Source organism: Rutilus rutilus (assembly GCF_951802725.1).
Source record: "Rutilus rutilus genome assembly, chromosome: 3".
NCBI lineage: Eukaryota > Metazoa > Chordata > Actinopteri > Cypriniformes > Leuciscidae > Rutilus > Rutilus rutilus.
The window spans coordinates 39231442-39259035 of NC_140211.1; the positions used below are offsets into that span (position 1 = coordinate 39231442).

A 27594-nucleotide genomic window follows, 5' to 3' on the forward strand; every position below is an offset into this window, starting at 1 on the left:
ATCAAGTGCGCTTCGGGACACATCGGTTTTCAGCGAATGCGCGCTGCAGTGTCTGCCCCAAAGGCTTGCGGCCAGGCAGTGTTCGCGTCCGCACATTGGAAACTGTTTTCGATTATTCCCTGCCGGAGAGCCGCTTCAGGGGATCGAGAACGAGAGGATGGTTCCCTTAATAGAATAATTTAAAGCATGGCAAGACCTGCCAAATATTTATCCTTGGGTCCTGCGCACAATAGAGAAGGGTTACAGGCTGCAGTTCGATTCCGCCCACCGAAATTCAACGGGTTGGTGTGGACTGCAGTCGACCCAGTGCAGGGTCGGGTATTGGAACAGGAAGTAAACTCCCTGCTGGTAAAGAAGGCCATAGAGTGTGTTCCTCTGCCGGACAGGGAGTCCGGGTTCTACAGCCGCTACTCCATAGTTCCCAAGAATGATGGAGGGTTGCGCCAATTTTAGATCTAAGGCATTTGAATTGGTCTCTTAGGAGATTCAGGTTCAAGATGCTCACTATTCCCATCATCGTGAGTCAGATCAAATCTGAGGATTGGTTTGTCACGATAGATCTTAGGGACACATACTTCCACATATCCATCCTTCCATCTCACAGGAAGATCCTGATGTTTGCTTTTGGGGCCGAAGCATTCCAATATTGGGTTCTTCCGTTCGGCCTAGCTCTCACGTTTACCAAATGCATGGATGCAGCTCTAGCTCCACTGAGGTTTCAAAGGGTATCAGGGTGCTAAATTATATCGACGACTGGTTTATTATGGCCCAGTCACAAGAGCTGGCAGTTCGGCATTGAGATATTGTCCTTGCCCATATCCAGAGCCTGGGGTTGAGACTCAACACTAAAAAGAAAAAAAAGCATGTTGGCACAAGCCAAGAGAACCACGTTCCTGGGAGTGGTGTGGGACTCGGTCACGATGGGCACAATTTTCTCCTGCACGGATCGAGTCCATCCTGGCCATGGTGACCAGGATAAAGCTAGGCCAAGCCATCACTGTAAAACATTTTCAGAGAGTGTTAGGACTCATGGTAGCAGTGTCCAATGTCATTCCATTCGGCCTGCTGCACACGAGGGCCCTGCAGTGGTGGTTGAAAACCAAGGGGTTTTTCATGATCAGGGTTACGCGCAGATGCCTTTGTTCCCTATCTATGTGGAAAAAAGCTTGATTTCTGTCCCAAGGCCCTGTGCTGTGAGCGTCATGTCGCCGGAAAGCCAATTCGACAGGCACATGGATGGCAGGGCTCTGAGGAGGTTACTCCCAGACCTCAGGGGTCACCACGCAGACAATGTGTTGGTGGTCTCCTACTTGATTCATCAGGGGGTTCTGAGAATCGTGCCCTGTATCCAGATTGGTGCATCAGATCCTCCTGTGGTCCCAGGTGAAACTGTTATCTCTCAGAGCAATGCAGGGGACCAGAATCAGAGAGCAGATATCCTGTCGAAGCAGGGGCTGAGGCCCGGGGAATGGAGACTTCCCACCGAGGTGTTAAAGTCGATATGCGAGAGGTTTGGCCGAGTGGAAGTGGATTTGTTCGCGTCGCGAGGGATGTCCCACTGTCCACTGTGGTTTTCTCTCACCCATCCAGCCCCATTGGGTTTGGATGCCATGGTACAGACGTGGCCGAGGCTATGCCTGTACGCTTTTCCCCCGATCGCTCTGATCCCAGGAGTTCTGAAGAGGGTTCGTCGAGACGGGATCAACCTACTTCTAGTAGCCCCGTACTGGCCGGCCGGGTATGGTTTTCAGACATCATAGCACTCCTGGCAGGCCAGCCTTGACAGATCCCTCTTAGGAGGAACCTGCTTCCACAGGCCGGGGGCTCAATATTCACCCTCAACCAGACCTGTGGAAACTTTGGGCCTGGCCCTTCAGGGGGCTCAGTACCTAGAGGCTGGCCTTCCGGCTGGAGTGGTTGAGACCATACTCAGTTCCAGAGCTCCTTCCACGAGGAGATTGTACGGCCTAAAGTGGAATGTGTTTCCACTTGGTGTAGAGAGCGTGAGGTGGACCCAGTTAACTGCCTGGATGGCTTCAGTGCTGGAACTCCTCCAAGAATGCTTCTCGGCTGGTTTTACCCCGTCCACACTCAAGGTGTACGTGGCTGCCACTGTGACTTTCCATGCTCCTCTGGGTGATGCGTCTCTTCGGAGACATCAGCTGGTCGTACATTTCCTCCGTGGGGCTCGGAGGATGAGACCTGTGGCTCGTACCAGAGTTCCCATATGGGACCTGGCAGTGGTTCTTGAAGGGCTGGTCGAGGCCCCCTTCGAACCTCTGGAGTCGGCTGAGGCCAAGATCCTTTCCCTCAAGGTAGCTTTTTTATTAGCCATTACTTCTCTGAGGAGAGCAGGAGACCTTCAGGTGCTCTCTATATGTCATGGGTGCCTGGGGTTTGCTCCAAGTGCCATCTAATGTGGCACGGCCTACGGTTCTGCAGGCTTTTCATCCTCCACCTCACGTGACGTTGGATGAAGAAAGACTTAATTTGCTCTGCCCTGTCAGAGCTCTCAAGATATATGTCCAGAGGTCTTCTTCATGGTCAGACCAGTTGCTGGTGTGCTTCGGTTCGCCCAAGAAGGGGCTTCCCGCATCCAAACAGACCATCAGTAACTGGATCGTTCAGGCTATCTCTATGGCCTATCAGGTGTGCAGCTTGCCTGCTTGCCTTCACCTTTGGCCGTGAGGGCTCATTCAACCCTCATTTCAGGAGCCCCCATCCAAGAAGTGTGCAGTGCAGCAGGATGGGCCACCCTTCATACTTTTATCAGATTTTATAGCCTGGACTTTACTTCTACGCCTGGCACTGTTGTGCTGTCGTCTTAAGTGTGCCTGTGTGCATTTTCACACTGGGACAGGCAGGGCTCGTTGTGGCATAGTGGGTACTCGTTCCCCAAAGTGTCGTATCGACGCAGTTCGAGTTCCCTCGAAAGGGAACGTATTGTGTTACGACTGTAACCCTTGTTCCCTGAGAAGGGAACAAGACACTGTATTTTAGCCTCTCAACTTTAGCTTTTGTTGTTCACTTTTGCATGTTTTGTTTTTATTTTCAGACTTTCATGCGTATTAGCTAATGAATAGTAATTTTTCTCTCTCACACACACACTTCTTTCGCTCTCTCCTTCTCGGCATCTAGGATATTAGATTTTCTACACCTCACATGTTCTCAACTTCTCGCTCTGTCTCTCAGCTCAATAGCAATGGAAGACATTAATTATGAGTCCACTGTTTGAAAATAAAGTAATGCCTTGAGGCAAGAAAAGGCATGTGTGTTTTGTATGCAGATCACAGGTCAGAGCATGTGTGAATATTTAAATTACAGACATTTATGTAGCTGCTGACACCAGTAGTGATTGCTTGTGTCTGTATGTTGCACAATGGGTCATTCACCATGAGTGGACATTCACCTTATTGCAATTTCGGGATTGTTTTTGTAGTCAGGCTTTGTAAAATTGTTCCTGTTAAACTGTAAACAACGAGTGAAATGTTCGCTCTATGAACGCAATAAAAAGCTTTTTTTTTTTTTTTGTCACAAAGAGATGACATTATGCTAGTCAAGTCACCTTCATTTATATAGCGCTTTTAACAATATAGATTGTTTCAAAGCAGCTTTACAGTGATAATAGGAAATTAAAATGTTTTGGCTTTACAGCAGCTCTAGAATCAAGTTAATTATCCAGCTAAAGTTTGTTCTACTCACCGTTCAACCATCAAACTTTAAAAAGAAATTGAATTGTGTAAAAGCATCAACAAAGTACATTCAATAGACCATGAATAACCCCAAAAGCACGATTCTTTCCACAGCAATATTACGGACTGGTTAAAAATCATTGTGGTAATATATATATCTGTATATTATGTAACATATGTTGCCTTAATCAAAAATGTTCATTAACTTTAGCATTGCATGACAATATTTCTAAATGCTTTACATCATTTTGACAGATAATACATTTTAGAAACATTCCAATAAATGCTGTTAACAGGGATTAGAAGTGAAAAGAGGAGACAATTGCATTTTAAAGCATCCGTGTTTAAACAAACATGGAAAGAGATGGAGAAAAACAAGAGATTCTTCATGCATTCCAGTGAATTATTAATGCATTATCGTAAATTAAATCGGGAGAACAGACCACAAATTCAGAGTATATGATGTCTTTGTTTCATACTGTTACATCTGAATACAAAGGAAAAGAAAGAAAATAACCAGGAGGAAGGAAAGCAGCAGCTGAAAAACGCTTTTGCTTAAGATATTCTTGTGATGCCATGATACATTAGAAATACCAAGCTTTTCGTTATTCTTAGGACGTCTGAAAATAAACCATGAAGGAAAATGTACAGCTCATTCAGTCACACTGACGGATAATGATTATTTGTAGTGCAAGCTTATATTTAGAAATTATTCATTTCAGTCTTTTTAAATGGAAATACCCCAAACTGGAAGTGTCACCAATAATTCAAAACGCAGTAGGCTCGTCAGGAAAAAGGTTGATACAGAAATCTGCACTCAATGTACACAATAAAAGTTCCACTCAGGTTCAATCTTACTGGTGCATTAAACAGCAACAAAAGAAGGAACCCAAGCATGATAGTAGATGTCAACGCATAAGGACTAGCTCATCTACAAATTAAATAGTTTAATAATTACATTGTCATGTGGAAAATGTATATTATATTATATTATATTATATTATATTATATTATATTATATTATATTATATTATATTATATTATATTAATTACATTACTGCAAAATACGGTTTCATTGCCATAAAGAAATAAACATGACCAACAAAATCTCCGGCGATTGGCAGAAAGTTATTTTGGACCCTGTGTATGTTAGAAAAGAGAGACAGACTTTTATAGTTATATTCAGAAAAAATAAAAAATAAAACTCCTTTTCTACATTATCTGTGCAGCTTTATTCATGACTACCTCCCTCTTGTTATTTATTTGATTTTGTTGCTCATTAAAGACAAAGCAAAAACAAGAATCACTATTGAAGTGGAATGCCTTACGGCAATTGAAATGAAAAGTATCTTTGGACTCAAACTTGCTTTGGAGCACACACACACACACACACACACACACACACACACACAGACCACACAAAGATATGTAGAGAGGAGAATATGCAATAAGAATAATAGTTGAAAGTTCCATTTAGTTTGCATGCACTGTCAATAATTCAAAAAAAAAAAAAAAAAAAGCTTTTGTATGATTCATTTTCATTTGATAAATTAATTTTGCCATGATCAAGAGAAAAATGTTCACAAACTTCTGACTTATATACAGGTTCATTTACAATATTACTGATTTTTGGATATTCTGTAATAAGCCTAAAGATTATTCTGAAAAGAATGGCAATTTATTGATTTCAGTACTTACTGCATTATTTGCTGTGAGTAAATAGTCGCTATTTAAGTGCTGCAAGTGGCTGTAATTGGCACTTTTAGAGAATTTAGCGCCAGGATAATTTTAAATGCATATCATTAGTGACTTAAAAAAAAAAAAAATTAGCTAAATTACTGCATGCAAAAGTGGTCCAGTTTGAAACCAGCTTTACAGTGCTATGCATAAGTTTAAACACCCATGCTAAAGTTGACTAAAAAGAGGAATAAAAAATCATCTTTTGGAAATTGAACTTAATGCCTTAATTAATTTTTTTAGGTTGTCCTTAAAGGTTGGATTTTTCCTAATTTTTTAAATTAAGGCATTAAGTTCAATTTCCAAAAGATGATTTTTTATTCCTCTTTTTAGTCAACTTTAGTATGGGTGTCTAAACTTACTGTGCGTTCACACCGCCGCCGACTTGAGCTTCCAAAGTTACCGGAAGTCATTCATTTTCAATGGAAGCTGGCTTCTCTCAGCTGCAAGGAGCGTCAAATCCATCGGCGTCGCGTTTTGGGCGTTTTGAGCGTTTTGAGCGTCAATCTGAAAGTTGAGAGAAGCTCAACTTTATGGTAATGAGCTATGACGCGGTTCAGCGGCAAGCAGCGGCAAAACGCCAGCAACCAATCAGAATATAGACGTCCTTCGCGCTTGCTGATTCCGGAGAAACATACGATGTAAACTTTCGTTCCTACCAAAACATTAGTTCCGAGAAAATGGAGGAGAAACTGATAATCGCTGTTGCTGGGTTTCCTATCATTTATGACGAAATTTATGACGTTATTATATAAAATTTATGACGTTATTTTCATATAGGGACCAGTTACAAAAGAGAGAGAGCCCCGGCCGCGCGCGCGCACTCACTCACCTTCACCGTCTTCAAACAACAGCTCTCCCTCGCGCATATTAATCAAAATAATTTGTTCCCGACCAAATGTGACCAAAACGGTTATAAAAATGCTGTCATTATAAAAGGTTTCTAGTGTCAATGTATTGCTTGTTTTTTTTCCTGTTTACATTTCATGGTGTGACACAGACTTCAGAGCGGCCAAAGCGTCAACAAGCGTCAACAAGCTTCTCCGTACTTTTTGACAAGCGTCCTTGACAGGGCGGCCAGAGCTTCTTTGCAGCTCAAGTCGGCGGCGGTGTGAACGTACAGTTATGCATAGCACTGTATATATTCTGGTCAAACAAATAAACAAACAGAAAAGTATGTTTCCAAAATTGCATTTCCTTTTATCCGGAGTTGTTCTCAAATTTCTTTTTGTGGGTGTAATCAGTATATTTTCATCTCATCCACATCCCACATTTTTTGGTAGGCACGGATAACGAGGGAAAAACTATAAAAAGAAACAGGCTGAAAAACAATACTTTCATTATGGTTTAATGTGCTGGGGCTCTGGGGCTGTACTCAACCTCCACAAGAAAACGAAAGATTATTAGCTGGGTACTCCACAAGATCAGACTTAAACGCTGTTCTGGTTACTGTTAGGACTCTTGCCCTGCTTAAGTGCACAATTTGTTGCTTAAATTGATGTGTTGAAATGTTGAAAGGATGAAATAGAGGCTGGATCTAATCGCAACCATTGATTTGAACACACACTAAATCAAAATAACAGACTCTCAAGATGTCAGAGTACAAAAATGCAGCAAACAGAACAACCACATAAAAGACGAGATCAGACAAATTAAAGATAATCAAGCCGACTTTCGGCCCAATTTCAGGCAATCCTAGGTAAAGTCCCGCTTATCTTAATAGTTCTACAGATTCAGATGATCTTATCAGATTTTCAGAATCTGCTTGCAAGAATGTTGGGACAGCACTAATCTCAAATTGTAAATATCCAATATGTTGAAAATGTATGATCAGAAATCCTGTTGTGTGGGGGGAATCCCAGAGGACAAACGTGCACTAACTCTGTAGATTGTCACGTGGAACGAAGCGAACGTTCACAACGTTTCCACAACTTCATCCAAACTTTTTCCTTTTTTCCTCGCGAATGTTCTGTAAAAAGCTGTCCAAACACAATTATTACCATTTCTTCTTGCCTGTCGATTTTGCGAGATTTCCAATGCTCACAGTTGGGACTCTTGTTTGTGAATGGAATCTGTTGGTGTGTGGTGTGCTGTCTTGGTCACATTGTGGGACGCCACACACTATAGGAACAAAACCAAAGGAAACAGAAAAGGAAAAATCAGGACACAATGATAACCAACTAAGACTCCATGAAAAACTAAACTCAGACCTAATGTGACAAGAAGTTTATCATTTATGCAGAGATGCATAAAAAATATTTTTGGGCTGCTGTGTATGTATGTATGTATGTTTCAGTCTTCATAGTATGTATGTTGTGTGATTCATCCGAATTCTGTGTGTGTGTATCTACTGCATGTGTGTGTTTGACAATATGTGTGTGGGTCGATATTCCCCAGTTCACACTTTGACCTATTAAATTCACCTTACACAAAATAAACAAACACACAAGACCTTTGAAGCTATATCAGTGGTATTTATACTAATATAATTATGTTTACAATACCATACCCTTAATCCAAACCCTGACACAAACTTGTTGTCCTTGACATTATTATATTTTAAGCTAAACATGATTTGTCCATTTTATAGGCTTTTCAAATATTAAGGACCACTTAAAATGTCAGCTTTGTGATATTTGTGAAGAAATTTTTCAGTTTTCATTTTCGGTTAATTTGGCCCAAGTATAGCTAAACCTGATGCATGTACATACACACACAATCTCTCTTTCTCTCTCTCTCTCTCTTTCTCTCTCTCTCTCTCTCTCTCTCTCTCTCTCTCTCTCTCTCTCTCTCTCTCTCTCTCTCTCTCTCTCTCTCTCTCTCTCTCTCTCTCTCTCTCTCTCACTCACTTACTCACTCACTCACACACACACACGCACACACACAGTTAATCAAGCATCAACATTAATTTGAAGATGAAGCTAAAAAGGCACTATTTTAGCTGTATACCAGAAGACAATTGCAATTAAACAAGGTTGGATATTTATTCAAACCTGAGACTTTAAATATTTCACCCTCACATTCTGTATAGATTGGTAGATGATGTTATCCTATGCTACTGTTGACAAGTTGAAGATCTGTACAGGTGTTGTATGTATGCATGCTAGACAGCATGTGGTTTATTAGCTTATTTTTGACATTTTCATGCCAAGTCATTAGCGTACCTCCTGTCTTTCACAGAAATGTCAAAGCTACTTCTCAACCACCATATGCTTTACATCCAACCAAGAACATAAAATAAATTTAAGTCTTTTCCCCTCTCTCAAAATCTCAAATACAAAATTTGAAGTGGTTTATCAGCTAAGCAGCCTAGCGATAAAATTAGCATATAGTTCCTGTCAGCTAAAATAGCAGATCTCTTTAGTCCCTGAAGTGAATTACTAGAAATTTCCTTAGATAGTTTTGAGAGCAAATTAGTATTTGTGCTTAATGCTCTTTGTATAGCCATTTTAATTCATTTATTCGAATTCTGCTTGATTTTTTTTTTACTTTGAATCATGTCTGAAAGACTTTAATTGGTTGAAATAAGCAAGGATTGTTTTTGGATTATTAGAAACTGTGTCTCACTGAGAATCAATAGGTCTACATCATAATGGATTCGAATGAATCAAAGCAAATTGCATGATCTTGGTGTGAACACTAAGTGGGCAAAAATCTTTCATGGATAAACATTTCAAAAGGAGGAAGATCAGCGAATTAATTATGCAGCTGTGATTGTCAAAGATAAAAGTGAGATTGGTGTTTCAAGTTTGTGTAATGAATTCTATTCCACTTTAGGGTTTATTCATCAGTTAGTGCTGATAACGTCTCTCTCTCTCTCTCTCTCTCTCTCTCTGCCTCTGTTAGTGTGGATTTGGTTCATGCACAGCTGCGTGTGTGTGAGGGTCGCAGTCTTCCTGAGTTGGGTCTCGAACAGGACAAGATCCAGATCAATGGCTGTGCCATTCAGTGCCGGGTCACTACAGAAGACCCCTCCCGTGGTTTTCAACCAGACACAGGTCGCATAGAGGTATGCCTGCTAAATGACAATGCAATTATGCAAATTACAGTAACATCACTCCAATTAATAATACAAGACGTGTATTATTATCTTTATTCATACTAAAATTAAAATGTTTTTTTATGCCCACTTTTATTTTTTGGGGGGCTGTTTTATAACAGTTTTTGTCTAGAAACCAAGCAAGTGGCCACACTCATTTATCTGTATGTCTCTCAGCACTCTGTATTCATACTCACTAAAACACACACAAAAACTCTTGCACACTTTCAGAGAGGCGTTATTATGATGAGTCATTGAGCTGTGAGCATTGCTTAAAAGCGTTTTTTAGGGAGTGCTCTTATTGAGTTGAAAGAGGGGACGACTAGCCCTCCGCACTGCTTAATTTGACAACATTTGAATTACTAAGAAAACCATCACTGAGCAGAAAATGCCCCATCCATGTGCGCTGGGTGCTGCTATAAACTGCACTTAGCTCTCTTCTTATTTACTAGGAAATCTGACTTTGTATGATGCCATTTAATGGACTGAAAAACCTCTCAGCAGGTTGTAACAGAGAACATGAGTAATTGGCCTTCATTACTTGTGTATTGATTTGGGGAATTTTTACTTCACTCGAATGCTATTCAGACGAAACACTCTTATTCAATTACATTAGTAATAATAATAATTAATTTCAAGTCATGTCATTTATACCTTTAGAGTACAGTACAGTACTTGTCATCATGCAGGGCATCTTTCTTTTCTACTACTAAAAGCCAACTAAAGCATGTTCCTGGGTATTTTATTTGACTTGTAATTTAATATTCAACAATAATATTGATCTGGCTGCATTGACACTGACATTGACATTATTTGTCGTTTTTTTCTCTCCATCCTGCCACCTGATGGAGGTTTGGTTCCTTGCCACTGTCGCCTTTTTTCACCTTTGTTGCCGTTGGCTTTTGGCTTGCTTAGTTGGGGACATTAAATTTAACATCTAATTAAATATTTAACAATAATATTGATCTGTCTACATTTACACCATTATATGAGAACTGAATTGAACTGGATGATGACATCACGGTTTTCTCCAGCGCGGCAATATATAATTGAACTAAATTAATACCTTTTTTACAACAAAATGAAACATCACTGAACTTTTGATGAGTCATCACTTAAGCTGGACTGTGATGCTATTTTCTTCTTTCTTTCTTCTTTTCTTTGTTGCATTATTTTCCTGTTATCTCTGTAAAGCTGCTTTGAAACAATCTGTATTGTAAAAAAAAGCTAGGCTATATACAGTGAGGAAAATAAGTATTTGAACACCCTGCTATTTTGTAAGTTCTCCCACTTAGAAATCATGGAGGGGTCTGACATTGTCATCGTAGGTGCATGTCCACTGTGAGAGACATAATCTAAAAAAAAAAATCCAGAAATCACAATGTATGATTTTTTAACTATTTATTTGTATGATACAGCTGCAAATAAGTATTTGAACACCTGAGAAAATCAATGTTAATATTTGGTACAGTAGCATTTGTTTGCAATTACAGAGGTCAAACGTTTCCTGTAGTTTTTCACCAGGTTTGCACACACTGCAGGAGGGATTTTGGCCCACTCCTCCACACAGATCTTCTCTAGATCAGTCAGGTTTCTGGGCTGTCGCTGAGAAACACGGAGTTTGAGCTCCCTCCAAAGATTCTCTATTGGGTTTAGGTCTGGAGACTGGCTAGGCCACGCCAGAACCTTGATATGCTTCTTACAGAGCCACTCCTTGGTTATCCTGGCTGTGTGCTTCGGGTCATTGTCATGTTGGAAGACCCAGCCTCGACCCATCTTCAATGCTCTAACTGAGGGAAGGAGGTTGTTCCCCAAAATCTCGCAATACATGGCCCCGGTCATCCTCTCCTTAATACAGTGCAGTCGCCCTGTCCCATGTGCAGAAAAACACCCCCAAAGCATGATGCTACCACCCCCATGCTTCACAGTAGGGATGGTGTTCTTGGGATGGTACTCATCATTCTTCTTCCTCCAAACACGTTTGTTGGAATTATGACCAAAAAGTTCTATTTTGGTCTCATCTGACCACATGACTTTATCCCATGATTCCTCTGGATCATCCAAATGGTCATTGGCAAACTTAAGACGGGCCTTGACATGTGCTGGTTTAAGCAGGGGAACCTTCCGTGCCATGCATGATTTCAAACCATGACGTCTTAGTGTATTACCAACAGTAAACTTGGAAACGGTGGTCCCAGCTCTTTTCAGGTCATTGACCAGCTCCTCCCGTGTAGTTCTGGGCTGATTTCTCACCTTTCTTAGGATCATTGAGACCCCACGAGGTGAGATCTTGCATGGAGCCCCAGTCCGAGGGAGATTGACAGTCATGTTTAGCTTCTTCCATTTTCTAATGATTGCTCCAACAGTGAACCTTTTTTCACCAAGCTGCTTGGCAATTTCCCTGTAGCCCTTTCCAGCCTTGTGGAGGTGTACAATTTTGTCTCTAGTGTCTTTGGACAGCTCTTTGGTCTTGGCCATGTTAGTAGTTGGATTCTTACTGATTGTATGGGGTGGACAGGTGTCTTTATGCAGCTAACGACCTCAAACAGGTGCATCTAATTTAGGATAATAAATGGAGTGGAGGTGGACATTTTAAAGGCAGACTAACAGGTCTTTGAGGGTCAGAATTCTAGCTGATAAACAGGTGTTCAAATACGTATTTGCAGCTGTATCATACAAATAAATAGTTAAAAAATCATATATTGTGATTTCTGGATTTTTTTTTTTTTGATTATGTCTCTCACAGTGGACATGCACCTACGATGACAATTTCAGACCCCTCCATGATTTCCAAGTGGGAGAACTTGCAAAATAGCAGGGTGTTCAAATACTTATTTTCCTCACTGTAAATAAATGTGACTTGACTTGACTTGACTTTTACACAAAACATTCAATGAAATCCAACTGGTACATGTGCAAAGTTTAATGGAAAAGTTATATTTTTCAGGCTATATCTAAAACTAGCGAGGAAATGATGTAATAATGTGTATTTTTTTTTTAATACACAAGTACAATAACATGTGGAATTACATGTAACTTTTTAACAGTTCTGTTCTGGGTAACTTACATTCCTTATTGGCAATGATTTTGCCATAGTACCTATAAGTATTATTTCACATTGTCGTAGTACTTATAAGTACTAGCCCTCCAGAGTCTCATCTCCCATTCCCTTTAAATGCCAGTTGCACTCATGCCATGGCGGATTGCTATTTACATGACGGAATTTGCAAGCGAAAAGACTGAACGCTTCTCCAGAGAGCAAACGGATCTGCTCGTGCACAAGGTTAGAGCACGCAAGCAGACCATGTACGGGCAGAGGTGTCAAAAGTATTCACATTCATTACTCAGGTAGAAGTATAGATACTAGGGTTTAAAAAGACTTCTGTAGAAGTTGAAGTATCAACTCAAGCTTTTTACTCAAGTAAAAGTATAAACGTACTTGTTTCAAAACTACTTAAATTATAAAAGTAAAAGTAATGCAAGGAAAAAATAATGCAATAAATGCTCTCTCTCTCTCTCTCTCTCTCTCTCTCTCTCTCTCTCTGAATCAATATTTGACGCGATTTGCCCCGATTTCTCCCTCGCTTACCGCATCTAGGTTTCCTTCGGAGGAGTTTTGGCGCTTCGCACAACCAAATGTGACTACAGCCTCTCACAAGTTAGAAAGAAAACACAACGCCAATCAGTTTAGCGATGTGTATTCAGGAGGCGGGACTCAGATCTAAACCGTTTGTGTAATTGTGTAAAAAAATTTTTAACGACGACAAGCCGGAATGAAAACAAGCCGAAATTAAATAGGAGTAACGAGGCTATTTTTAAAATGTAAGGAGTAGAAAGTACAGATAATTGCGTGAAAATGTAAGGAGTAGAAGTAAAAAGTCGTCTGAAAAAGAATTACTCCAGTAAAGTATAGATACCCCAAATTTCTACTTAAGTAAGGTAACGAAGTATTTGTACTTTGAGTGTACACGCATATTGGACCCACCTATTGGTGCACATTACTAACGCGCTCTTTATATAACAAAAAAAAAGAAAGAAATATTGTGCAATTGACTTTAGACCAGGTTTCAGTTGGTCAATGGTGCAGTCTGTTTCTCTAGCCTCAAAATAGCAATGCGGGGGTTATCGCTGCTCTCCCTGCTCTTGTCTATGCTAGGCTGCATGGATGGGCAGGGAGTTCCAAACTAGAGTTCTCAACGGGCCTGAAAATAACAACCCGACCCGACCCGGCCCGTGGCTTTTAAAGCCCGGACCCGATGTAACCCGACACATCAACATGAATTATCTGCCCGAACCCGGCCCGCGGCCCGACGCCGCGCCGGATTTTTTTTTTCTCATACACGTATTATCATGACCAGCAGACGGAAATTCAAATCAACCTTTAATGTTCACGCCTTTTAACAATATAAACAACTGAAACAATAAACTTTAAATATATAAATAGGCTGTAGTAGCGATGGTGAATTCACCTGAGGCAAGTTTACTTTTCACCAACTCCATCTTCTTCTCCAGGCTAAAGGCGTGCACGCAGCGGCGTCAGGTCTGCCCCCGCCCCTCTCCGTGATGCGCTTGCACGCAGCAGCCAGACTTTCTTTACGGTGAACATCAGCGATGATTAATAAATGTTTTTTTTTTTTCACTGACTGGAAAAGATTAAGCCCGAGGTCCGACCCGACCCGAGTCATTTGATTATATTTTCGACCTGAACCCGGCCCGAACCCGCGGGTCCCGTCGGGTTTGTCGGGCCGACCCGACCCGTTGAGAACTCTATTCCAAACTATATGCTATTTTGTCAATCATCTTTGACGATAGTGGTCCTGACAAAAATAATTTTGTCCATGCTTTTTCTTCACAAAATTTTCACTGCGTGTCTTCAGGAAATCCTGCCAAACGAGGTTTTGCGCTGGCGCAAACTGTTAGTAAATCTGGCTCTAGTTGTTAAATACTTTTTTTTTGTCATTCATGCACATTGGAACTGAAGGGGGAAAAAAAGAAGAAAAACAATGTCATAGTTTTGTGGTTGTGACAGGCAAACTCAAGCACCACATGAGACTCAGGCATCTGTTATTACACCAGGCTAAAGACAAAAACAAAAGATAAAGGGAAGATTTCAGGCAGGTAAGATGCAAGAAGTAATGAGAAATAGGTGAGTCAGAGAGGCACTCTGGTCTAACTTCCTAAAGTTTTGCAAACACTAATGCTATTTTGATACTTCAAATAGTATCCAAGTCAGAGATAAAAGATGAAACATTGAATGTGTGGCTACATAACCTTAAAGCATGTTTTGCAACACTTGGGATGGGAATCTTTAGGTGTGTCACGATTCGATTCTGAATCAGGAAGTCACGATGCATATAAAAAAAAACCCTGAGAAGATGTTTAAATATTTTTTATAAAGTCTAAAGATATGTCTGCATTGGCCTGCCAATATACATAGAATAAGTGGATAATGGATATATTAACCTAGAATGAAAGAGAATATTCCATGCATTAACAGTTATGTTTTATTGTAATACAAATATAGGGCCCTATCGTACACCCGGCACAATGCAGCGCCAGGCACGACTCAAGTGTTTTTTGCTAGTTTCAGCCCGACCCAATTATCATTTTCACGTCATGCGCTACGTTGTTTAAAGGATGGTTCGGAGTAATTTCAACCTAGGGTCCTTTGCACCATGACCTCGAGGCTCAAGGTATTAATTGGCTCGAGGTCATGGTGCAAAGGACCTTAGGTTGAAATTACTCCGAACCATCCCTTTAAATAGCAAATGCATTTGCGCCCATTTGTGCACCCATAGGCGTGCTGTTCATGTGCATTGTTGGCCCCCTTAGGATAAACAGAATAGAACCAACATAAATGTAATGCAGATATCATTAATGTTCAATAATTTAATGTACTGTACAATATCATTTAAGAAAAATGAGTCTGATTCGAAGAGGAATATCAGAAGGCCAAGTCCTGACTGGACGAGAGGAGGGTAATTAGCTCCTGAGCAACGCAATAAAGCTGATGATAATACTGCAGAAGTTGTTACTGAACTAATTTTTGTGACCTTATATATAGGAATGCTGTGATAGGACACCTATCACAGCATTCCTATATATAAGGTCACAAAAATTGACTCTCAGCTGATTCAAGCTTGACTGACGTGACCTTCCAGAACTAACGCTACGCTTGATTTTAGCTGCTGACATAATTGCATATGCATTTGTAGGAGTTTTCATTTCAGACGCAAAAATTATGGGAGGAGAATATTTAAATAAATCATGCAACATGATTTTCTAAGGTTTGCTGTGGTCAATATACTGATATTTGTGCCATCATTAAACACCCCAAAAAAAGCATGTCTTAACACATTTTACATTTGAAATGGCTGCTGATAGTTGCTGCTGAAGGAGGCACTGCAGTGAACAGAGACCGTGTTCTAGAAGGAAGAGAATATTCTCCATTCGAATTGTCTTCCAATCCCAGTGGAAGACAATTCACGAACATAGTGTTTGCCAAGTCATGTTATTTTGAATTTTCTGCCCAGTATTGTTAGTAGATTACCCGCACCTGATTATCATCGACTCTGTTTGTTTGAGACCCTACACTCATTTGCGCTGCTTGTAGATTGCGTTGGTCATTATGGAAATTAGCTGCTGCGTCCATGTTCTTTAAGTTGCACATTGTCAGTTTCCACTTCCATCTGCGCTTTTCTGGAATTGAGGTCTCATGCTAATTTACACTGTTTAGTAAATGTAACTGCATGATGTTTGTCAGTTACAGTAGTTAGATGTGTGAAATACATTTGTTTATCCTAAATTGATTTATTCTCATTTCCTCTCACAAAAAATAAATAAAAATAAAATAAAAATACACAATACTAAATATGGTTTTCAACATCCTCTTTTCGTATATGGTAAAAAGAGGCTAGGACATTCTGCCTGCCATCTCATCAAAAGACAAGCAAACAAACAAAAACGTGGGGATGAATGCATGATGAAATAATTAATTAATGTGGCCTATTTCTGTAACTTGCAACTATCCAACCTCTTCTTTCCTCACACTTTCTTTGTTTAAATTTATCTCTCCTATTTTTTCTTCCCAGCAGGTAGAACTGTAGACATGATCAGAGAGTGGGGGCCTCAGTTAACAGAGCTGTAGTTCAGCCGTGAAATGTGTGTACCTAAAAAAATACACTGTTAAAAATGCATGGCCAAACATAATAAATCCTGGGTTGGATGAATAAGTCATGGCTTGAGTGCTCCAGAGAGGTGGAAGAGATGCACAGAGGGAGGAAAGAGAGCGAAAGCTCAGCGAGAAAGGGCTTAAAATGTCTGGCCCAGTAAGAGATCATAGCATTTTAGTTGAGCGAGAGGGAGATAGAGAGATAAAGATGTTAAAGGAATAGTTTCCTTAAAAAAAGGATAATTCTGTCATCATTTACTCACCCTCAAGTTGTTTCAAACCTGTATGAATTTATTTCTTCTGTTGAACACAAAGGATGATATTTTGAAGAATGTCGATAATCAGTTGATGGACCCATTGACTTTCATAGTGTTTTTTTTTTCTACTATGGAAGTCAATGGGGCTCATCAACTGTCTGGTTACCGACATTCTTCAAAATATCTTCTTTAGTGTTCTGCAGAAGAAAGACATTCATACAGGTTTGAAACAACTTGAGGGTGAGTAAATGATGACAGAATTTTCATTTTTAAGTGAACTATTCCTTTAAGAAAATGAAAGAATCATTTCCAGAGCACAACAATCCACAGTCCTTCTTAGAAATGTCCTTCATGTGTTCATGAGTGAATTATGTTACTACTATTTTGAAGTGTCGTGACGTAATGTTTGTGAGAACGGAAGTGAAGTGTAAACAAGATGGATGAAGTTTGAAACGTTTGAAGAAAGAGATTAGCACAATTTAATGAATATGTCTTTGACAGTAGATTTCTCTTTGCTCTGCTTTTGAAGACTGTCTATACAGACTGTATATTCTTAGAAGTTGAATTTGCTAAATGAGTCAACTTAACCATTTAATCGAAGCTATTTAATTGCAGGTACTGTAGTTTTTTTTTTTGGTTCATTGTTTCTACTATGTTCATTATTTCAGTTGATTGACTCTCATTATCTAAATTATAGTCATCATATTAATTATACTGTCATTTGACTGAGTCTGGCTCAGTCGAACGTGATAGAGTTACCCAATATTTATGTGTGCATAAAGCTGTTGAGGAGCAAAACTTCACCAAATGGGACACTAATGGTGACTGCATTTAAAAGACAAAACAACATCAGTAATATCATAAAGAGCAAAAAAACAAAACAACCCCCCCCCCCCCAATTAATTCTTAATAACAATTACATGTCCCCCTAAATTCCTACCCTTTTATCAAGCATACAGAATTAAATTATTCAAGTGCACAAGCTTATGTGTATTCCCTCCAGCTACAGTGCTCAGAAGCAGACACAACAATATAAAGTTCATAGCTGAGCCTTAGCTTTATTAATAATTTATTTTCAGTGTAATTAGCTGAACCAGAAAACTTCCAAATAAAGTAGTACTGCAGAGAGGACAAGTTTTTGTTGTTGTTTTCAGACTGAACGCATACATGCGTTAATTCGGCCAATTGGATCAAAGAGAGTGTGCTATTTGGAAATTTATATACATATTTCATTAAATGGGTCCTATTATGCCCTTTTATAAAGTCTTGATTTTGTTTTTGGGGTGTACTTGAATATGTTTTCATGCTTGATTGTTCAAAAAACACAATATTTTTCACATATTTTACATAATTACAGCTCCTCTCTCCCCAGTCTGGTTAAATGCGTCGTTTTTGATGAAGCCCCTCCTTCCAAAATACGGAATGTGCTGTGATTGGTTAGCTGGCCCCGTGTGTTGTGATTGGCAGTGCTTTAGCACATGTTTATCACGCCTCTTCATAACCGCGAGCTCTACTCAGATGCAAACTTTAATGATGGCGTCAATTTCAAACCATTTCGAGCCCGATTCAGACTCTGTCAATGTTAACGAACAAGAGGATTGTGCTGAACGGATTACAAGCACAGACTTTGCAAGCACAGATTTCACAAGACATTTCAGAGTGGTATAGTTTTTTTGTAAATATCTTATAGATACGATGTTATCTACCATTTAATCATATTTGTTGGAAAACTGGTGATACAAACAGTAATCGATCACAAAATCATGGATCATTTTAAGGGCTGGTGAACAGTCTTACAAAAGCGAGAGCTTACACAAGCTAAAGTAAACACTACATCAATACTGTAAAGCTTTCCCCTTCTTTTACATCTATTATAGCAACTACATAAAGCTTATAATTGGAATTGTTAATAGAAAACACAATTACAAATAATAAGACATGCTTACAAGTTGTGATCTATAAACAACAGATTGTCCTGACAAACAGTAGAAGCTTTTGTGAATATAGCCTGCATTGTACTCTCTTCTGGAAGCTGTTCTCCGTAAAATGTGCAGCGCACAGACAAACGTTGAGGTTATAATGTTCAGGAACAGTGGTAAAACCAAATTTTAACCTCTCTAAGTTCGTCAGCCATAGGACAAACTTTTTCCGGGGTGTAAAAAACAGCAACAACAACTCTTCCTCTTCTCTAAAGCAGCCCAAAATGGTCTCACCCCCTTTGTTGCGTGTTCTCGGGTGCAGGGTTTATGTAAATTTAACGTAATATCTCCCTTTGCTTTGAACTTTGACCATCATAACTTTGCCGATGTTGTTTATGCTCAAACAGCAACATTACACAATAACTACAGTAAAAAAAAGTGAAATCATACTAAGGACCCCTTTAAAACCTAAAATTTTAATTTTATTTAAGCCAAACAAGTTCAAGAAGAACTACGTATTTCTTTCCTTTCTCTATGTATATTCTCACTTGTACTACTTGTATGATTAATTAAAAAATTTTGTTTTGTTTTGTTTTGTTTTGCACAAAAGAGAAATAATACATTTCGCATGACCTGCCAAAAGAAAACATGAAAGTGTGATTGAGTGATGGGGATATTGTTCTGCATGATATATGGAAAGACAGAAAGAGAGAGCGCGAAACAGAGTGAAGGTGGTTATGGATGTATGGATGTATGGATGTGCAGGCCAGGGTGGAGGAGAGAGGCAGAAGCAGACAGTGATGTATTAGGGACATGTTGATGGGGAGATCAATAGATAAGACATACAGACTCAGTCAGTGTTTCAGATTACGACAGCGAGTTGTCAGCTGTATGAATTCTACTTATAAAGCACATATCAACCAAACTTGCTCTGTGGTTTTAGAACCAAACTCTTTGTCATAACTGAACTGTTAATGAACAGTTTTAGCTAGCAAAATAACACACTCTCTTTGATCCGTTTGGCTGCATTAACCTGTGTGCGTGCGTTCAGTCTGAAAACAACAACATGTCCTCCCTGCATAACATGAATGGCAATGGTTTTCTGCTGCAGTGTGAACAGCCACTGTGAATCGTGCACCGCCTGCGTGAGACCTTCATAACGCACATTCACACACTCACACACATGCCTGCTTCCTCCATGCAATCAGAATAGATTGGATTCCTCTCTCAAGCACATATCTTTCTGTCTCTCCTTCACTACACTCCTCCTCCTCACCCCGTCAGCCTTTTTCTCTCAGCGGGGATGAAACGCTACCTTACAGCGCATGGGAAATGCAAAAATACATCAGTTTACACAGACACACTCTCAGAGTCGCTATATTAAAACAATGTGTGAGCAACACACTGCGAGCAAAGACTGCCAGGTATACCGTAAAGCTTATGTTTTATTGTGCACATAAAGTGGGATCCGGATTTAATATCACATTTAAAATGGAAGTGTTCTTTTTTTTTTTCATTTAAACCTTGAAATTCACAAAGTTGTAGGATTTAAACCAAATGTATATTAAGAAGTAAAACATATGTTAGATTCTACACTGTTTCTAGGTCACTAATCAAGTAAATTTGTGACATTGATCATTTGACTCTTTGAACAGAGGTTCAGAAGTTCTTCCAGTGAAGCTAAAAATGCTCTATGGGTCATTTGCAAATCATGCTTGAGAACATGATCATCAAGTTCTACATAATTTATGTTAAAACAAGTTAAAATGAAAGTTAAAATGAAATACTAAGATCAAATACAATGAAATCCATGTTAATGGTAAACTTTTTACTCATTATCATGATACAAGTATAATTTGAATATTTTTTAGATAGAATCATATTCACAAATGAGCTCAGACTTTTGAACCACACTGTACATACAGTATATGCACATGCTCATCTCATAATTCAGCCCAGTGCAATTACTATTCAGAGCTGGTACACACAGAATAATATATTAACAGATACGAGCATCATGTGTGTGCTTAGAAGGCTTTGGTTGGTGTTGTTAACCCTTAAAGGAGCTGGAAGATAAAAATGCCTTAAAAAATAATTGCCATTTACCAAAACATTAGGACTCAAATAATACATTTAACTTTTTTTTTCTTTCCTTCCAAATACTACTTTTATTTAGATTTTTACAGCTTGCATCTCCCATCAAAATAACATGCAGAAGATAGCATTGAATGGTTAAAGTGCAAACACAAAGATGCCCATATTAGCATTCATGCAGTAGCTACTGTATACATCAGAGAGATATCGCTGCGATATAGAGGGCAAAAAACATGGGGTGAGATCTTGTTTTATCATGTAATAAACATTTAGCTCCCTACTGAGAAGCTTCCCGAGAAGAAATATTGTCATTAATGACTGCATTATAAATATTCTCTTCATCAATGCAATATTTGCCCTTGATTGTTATCTTGATTAAGTCATAGTCTTAATCATCAACATCATTATTGTTATCATCAGCTTCTTTAAAAATATGCACACACACACACACATGCATGTAGACACAGAGAAGTGGCACACGGCTGAAGGTTTGGGGTTGGGATGAAATCATTTATCATGTTGGCCGGTCAAAAAGGACAGTGGAATCACTTAGACCACACACACACACACACACACACACACACACACACACACACACACACACACACACACACACACACACACACACACACACACACACACACACACACACACACACACACACACACAGGCCTCTCTAATGCAGTGCTTTCATCAATGCTAAAAGCTCAGTATAGTATCCACAGTGCTCCAAAAAGTATTTGTACACTTAAGGCACACATAAAAATGTTATGTAACAAAATATCATAAAAGTAACATTTATTTTTAATGTAGCCCAAACAGGCATTCAAATAAAACATTTTACAAAACCTCAATGGCTGCTGAAAATTCCGCTTTGCCATCACATGAATAAATTACATTTTAAAACATATTAAACTAGAAAAAAATATTTTAAATTGCAATAATATTTAACCGTGTTACACAATTTTTATCAAATATAATGCAGCCTTGGTGAGCATAAGGGACTTCTCTCAAATTTCCCTCCAAAATTAAGAAAAAAATTATTCGGACACTTTTGATATGTTGTGTCTAATATAATGACATTCAGACATTTGTCCAAATGTGTCCTAACCCTTTTTGAAACACTATACATTACACCTTTTTGCAACACTATACATTACCAACATATTTCTTCTGTAGTCCATCCACAGTGAAACCAGCAAGGAAATATGATACATTTTTATGAGGGAGAGACGGGCGGTAATAGGGCTGAGGGGAGTGGATTGAGATAGAGATGTATAGAGAGAAGACATGTCTTGATGTCTTCACTGCTTAATGTATTCCATTCATTCTGTATACAGCGTCTTCCCTGCAGAACCCAGGAGGTCTTGTTTGCTCACACACACACGCTCACTCACAGACCACCCACACTAAACTGCAGCGCCATCGTAATTAATTCTGTAGAGATCTGATAACTGAGTAATTACAGGTGGAAGAATGCATGCCCACCAAGGCGCACACACACACACACACACACACACACACACTCACTCACTCTGTTTATGAAGTCAACATCCCTGTGCTTTATTTTTAAGGAGTACAATAATGATTGGTTTGACTGACAGCACACCAAATGTCAGAAATGAACTTCTTAGTAAGAGTCAATATTTGTCCCTGGAATTGAATTTCAGGGGCATTGTTTACCGTTAGTAGGCAATTTTAACCGTAATAAAACAATACATTTAAAGTAATTGCTATTTTAACTGTTATTTTTGCCGTTTAATTTTTGTCTGTGTAGAAGTGCTTTCATTCATTCTTTCATTTATCCATTCATTCATTCATACGCTATATAACAACAACACTCTCAGTGAATTCAGATTTTTAACAACACAATATTATCTTATCAAATGTTACGTAAGAGATACAAACAGAGGAATTCAGACAATCCCCTCACATTTTACATATTTGCGACATATTTCTCACTTTTAGTGCCATTTCTACTCCGAGCCCTGATGTATTTCTAACCCAATACTGTGTATTGTGTGTACTGAAGAAATAGAGCTCTACTTCAAACAGCAAAAAGTCTGTTTGAAAAGTTTGTAGCACATTTCATTACAAACATACATGTTGCAATAAAATCACAATTCATTAGTTGGTCACAGTTGTTTTAATCACAATTATTTTAATAGTTTTGCAAAGTCATGCATTTTAATGTTATTGTCAGATGGACATTTACCTGAACTTTAGCTTTAAGTTTACCAAAACATTTTAATTTTACTGTGAGGTGGACAATTAAGAATCAAATCACTGACGGTGATTCTGAAATTATTGAGTGTCCCCTAGTAGTGCAGATGTAAAGTGTAAGCAATGTAAGCAACATGTACAGTGGACATTTAAAATTATTTACAAGTCATTACTTTTACAATTCATTTGAATAGCATTTCAAAAATATTTAGGCTAATCTTATGTCTGCATTTACATGTGTGCAAAATGTGTGCCGTAATTTTGTCCCATGGAATGGTTATCACTCTAGCATTGCAGTGAAGCAAATGTAGATATCACTTCCGAAATGTTGAAGTGTGTAATGGGCTGTCTGTCGTCTAAGCAGCATGAAAAACAAAACTTTTATTCAATGGATTATATATATTATGTCTACACTTTGTTAATGGGACATGGGGTTGGGATTCGTGCTGAATGAAAACTCTGGTGTTTTGAGCGGTGAGTGAATTCTAACTTTGATTGACCATTGTGTTCAAGAAACAAACATGCGATTGGCTACATTGCTCACCGCTGCAAAAACACATTTTAAATAGAAACATCTGACGCTCTCCAGAGTGCAAACACAAATATGCACTGGAGCATTTGCCAAATCTGTTTCACCAATATGCTATTATTACATAAATTGAGGGTGCTCTTGCTTTCATAGAACCGGGCCTGGGGTGCGTTTCCCGACCAACGACGTAACTCGCTGCTTAACTACCGTAGTGCGATGCATCGTTGAAGAAATCAGCTAGCTAGTCACGACTGTTTCCCGAAACCATATTCTCACAAATTGGTTGTTCAACCACGTTGGTTAAGGATGTCACGCATGTGGTGGAGTAATAACTTCTTTTAATGAAACTGTTTGAGTTCGAATTAACGCTAGATGTTTTGATATAAATTACAGACATGGCATCTGAGGACTATTTCTAATTTTGCTTTATTTCCAGATTCAATCATAGGCTTGTTCTTACATAGTTGAGCATGTTCACACATGCGCAGTCTTCAAAAACGGTGCTTTAAATCTCTTGACAAACTAAAAGACGTCAAATACATTTTTATGTATTCTAAATTAAAGACACCGGTTGTACTGAATGTCAGCTTGCTTATTTTGCTCAAGATAAGGATTTATTAAGTCTACATGTCATGTAAACTAGAAACTATGCTTCTAACCACAGGTGGAGAGCTGTCGTTCCAACCACACAACTTTGCAATGTTGTTTGCGAATGTTCGTTGGAACGATGGTGTTAGGGGTTAACAGTTTAGGACCCAAGGACCAGATGTTTGAAAGAAGACCCGGAGTCAGAATTATAAAAAAAAATGAAGAAAAGTTTTACTGAAGATAGTTTGCAGTTTCATCAGCAGAAGTCAGCTTCAAGACTCACACAGGAATTCGTAGGCCGCCCTGTAACTGTATCCCTTACAGTTACAAAGATCACAGCAGTTATACCATTTCCAAGGTCTAAGCTACGTCATTGCTTACAGGTTGAATGATTCTCATTGGCTAAGAAATAGATAGACATAGTAATTTTCCACACATATACAGATAGACAGAAGCATATCTCCATAGATTATGCAGCTGACACTCAGACCCTGAAGTTAGCCACATGCCAGTGGTTTCTTAACCTGTAAGCAAGAAGACTAACACACACACGCATCTTTTCCATGGTTGGATTAGGCCAGGCTCTAACTATAAACAGGAGTCTCGTCTCAAAACATCAAGATAACAAGTTCTTTCTCTCAGGATAGGACACTTTAGTCTAAATGGAAAGTAAGGCTTTACCTGAGAAATGGTCCCTTAAACTATTGGCTGCAATGACCCCTATGTGTTTTAACGTGTTGAAGACCTTCTCAAACACAAAACACGTCCCTATTTAATTTCTGGAAGCCGGGCTAAATAAGCAAGCTCTGTTACTGCATTCAGATATCAAATACTGACATTAAAGAATACATGAAAAGAACATTTCAGTAATCACACTGGTAACTTCTATAACAAAGTAAAATCTCCAGAGAAGTCATTCAACTCATTTGATATTTAGAAGGAAAAATATTGATTAATACCTTGATTATAATCACTCATTACATATACATTGAAGCAGCAGTGGATTCCAATCCACTCCCTTCAATGGTTTCAGGAAACACAGACTCGTTGAACTATGCTGATAACGATGGAACTTACGAACATAGTTGGCCAACGATGCTTTTGGGAAACGCACCCCTGAGCGGGTTTATTAGCCTCTACATCTGGATTTTCACCAGTTTCTAAAGAGGAGGAATCACGTGCTTGGGGTATTGATATTACAAGGTGATCCATTCTGTCGAGCTAAATTATTAGTCAGTTGCATTTTCAAGTTATAACGCTCATAGTCTGCAATAACGATCACATCACATCACAGCAGGTGGTTTTAATAAATCTGTTATTATAATAATAATCTTTTTAAATCCAAATTATATTATATTTAAATCACTTTGTGAAGTTTTACCTATGTTTTAATGTTTTGTACAAAAAAATATTTGTGATCAAACATTGGTGGACCCTATGCAGTACTGCTGCGGATCCCTTAGGGGTTGCAGACCCCCGCTTGAAGACCCTTGACTTAAGCTGCTTGGCACAGCAGCAGAATATCTTAATTTATATTTGCATTGTGAATTCAGGCTTCTTGAGCAGCAGGCAGATTTATATCTGGGGAATGCAGTAACCTGTAAATTTGTTTTTGCGTCTACCGGTTATCCCACAGGGTGTTTGTGAACACAGTGATATGACATTTATCTGTCTCATCAGTGATGGCTGTGTAAAAATATCACAAACTTCCCTTAGGAATGAGTTTCCTGTCAAAGATGAAGAGGCTTGACTTGAGTTGTGGCAAAGGAGAGGGCTAGAGAATAGAAAACCTGATGTAACAGCAACATATTGACCTGACATGCTCTGCTGAATGATGCACTCTTCTTTGATATGTCTTTTAACTCTGAAATAATAATGCAAAGCACATGCTGACCTACTAATTTTAGATTATAGTAGCACTGAGGCCAGATAAAAGTTACCTGCATTCTGTCTGCTTGGGTTTTTTTTTTTTTTTTTTTTTTGTTCTACAGCATGACACCTATTAATTGAATGCATCATGGCTCAAACAGAAAGTCTTTGGGGAAAAAAAATACAGAGTAAGAGATAAATAGAGAGATAGAGCTGTCTGATACAGTTTGTCTAGAGTGTTATATAAAAGGTCAGATTGGTGTTTCCATAGTGACGAGTGATTGACAGGTGTTTTAGTGAAAGGATAGCAATGATAACATAACCTCTAACCATGTAAAGGTCTATTTCAGCTTGAATGGGAGCTTTATGTGTGTGTGTGTGTGTGTGTGTGTGTATACTGTTTGTTCTTTCTATTTTTCTTTATTGAGTCTCTGTTTTTGAAGGTTATTCTCTCTCTTTTGATTATTGAGTAAATTATTTCTGAAGGTACTGACGAGTGGCACATTATATGAATATGTCTTCATTATAAAATGTATATCAGGACAGTATAAACACTTAAAATAATTATTTGGGAAACTTTTCAATTGTGGACTGAGGATGCATTCAATTAAACTCAAGTACTTTGTCTTATTAGATGTTTATTTTAAGAACATAACACATACTAATTTAACTGTTCTTTGTGTATGTTGTGTACATGTTGCAGGCATTTGCACAGGAATTTCCGAGTAAAGCATCAGTCTTCAGCCTGTATACTCTTCATGTGTGGTAGCCCTTGAAACTTTAACGTAACGAAACTGCCTACAAACATGAACATTAAACACTAACAAGTCTCTCCCTTTCTTTTCTTGCTTTGACACGGATAAAATAACACTTGATTTCAACATTCATGCTCACCATCTAGTTCCATGCAAAGCTGTTGGACTAGATGGGGATTGAAATGGATTGCATGCAGGGAAATTAAGTTATGATGAAAAATTGAAGAATTGTGTTGCATGAGGCCATTAACTAAACTGAGCAAGCGACAATTCTTTATCCTCTTAATCTTTCTCGTTTGAGCAAATACTGAGATCCAACATCCTGAAACTACAAGGGAAAACACAGTTATTTGTCATTTTTTAAATAAAGGCCGAGAAATATTACAAATTGTATTTATTTTGTTTAGATTAATACTATTGTTTTACTGTTTGGGAAATAGATTTATGTCATTTAAAAAAAAAATCAGCATATTATAATGATTTCTGAAGGATCATGTGACACTGAAGACTGGATTATTAACTGCAAAAAAAAAAAAAAACATAAAAAAATATATACAAATTAGGGGTGTAACGGTTCTCTGTTAAAAATCGAACCATTCTCCACCCACGGTTCGGTACGCACTTGCACCATGGTTCATCTCAAATCTGACAACACATACGCATCTATAATATATATATATATATATATATATATATAGTAGGTTATGATTTAAGTGAAAAT

At 38.6% G+C, this 27594-nt stretch overlaps 1 protein-coding gene across 2 annotated transcripts in view; it reads left to right on the forward strand.

Moving 5' to 3' along the window:
* The window catches only part of pcxb (pyruvate carboxylase b), a 239641-nt gene that overhangs the window by 49513 nt on the left and 162534 nt on the right, over positions 1-27594 (forward strand). For both annotated transcript variants that reach the window (XM_084406108.1, XM_084406109.1), the window contains exon 9: positions 9276-9438. In XM_084406108.1, the coding sequence (XP_084262234.1) occupies positions 9276-9438 (163 nt within the window). The remainder of the gene's footprint in view (positions 1-9275; positions 9439-27594) is intronic.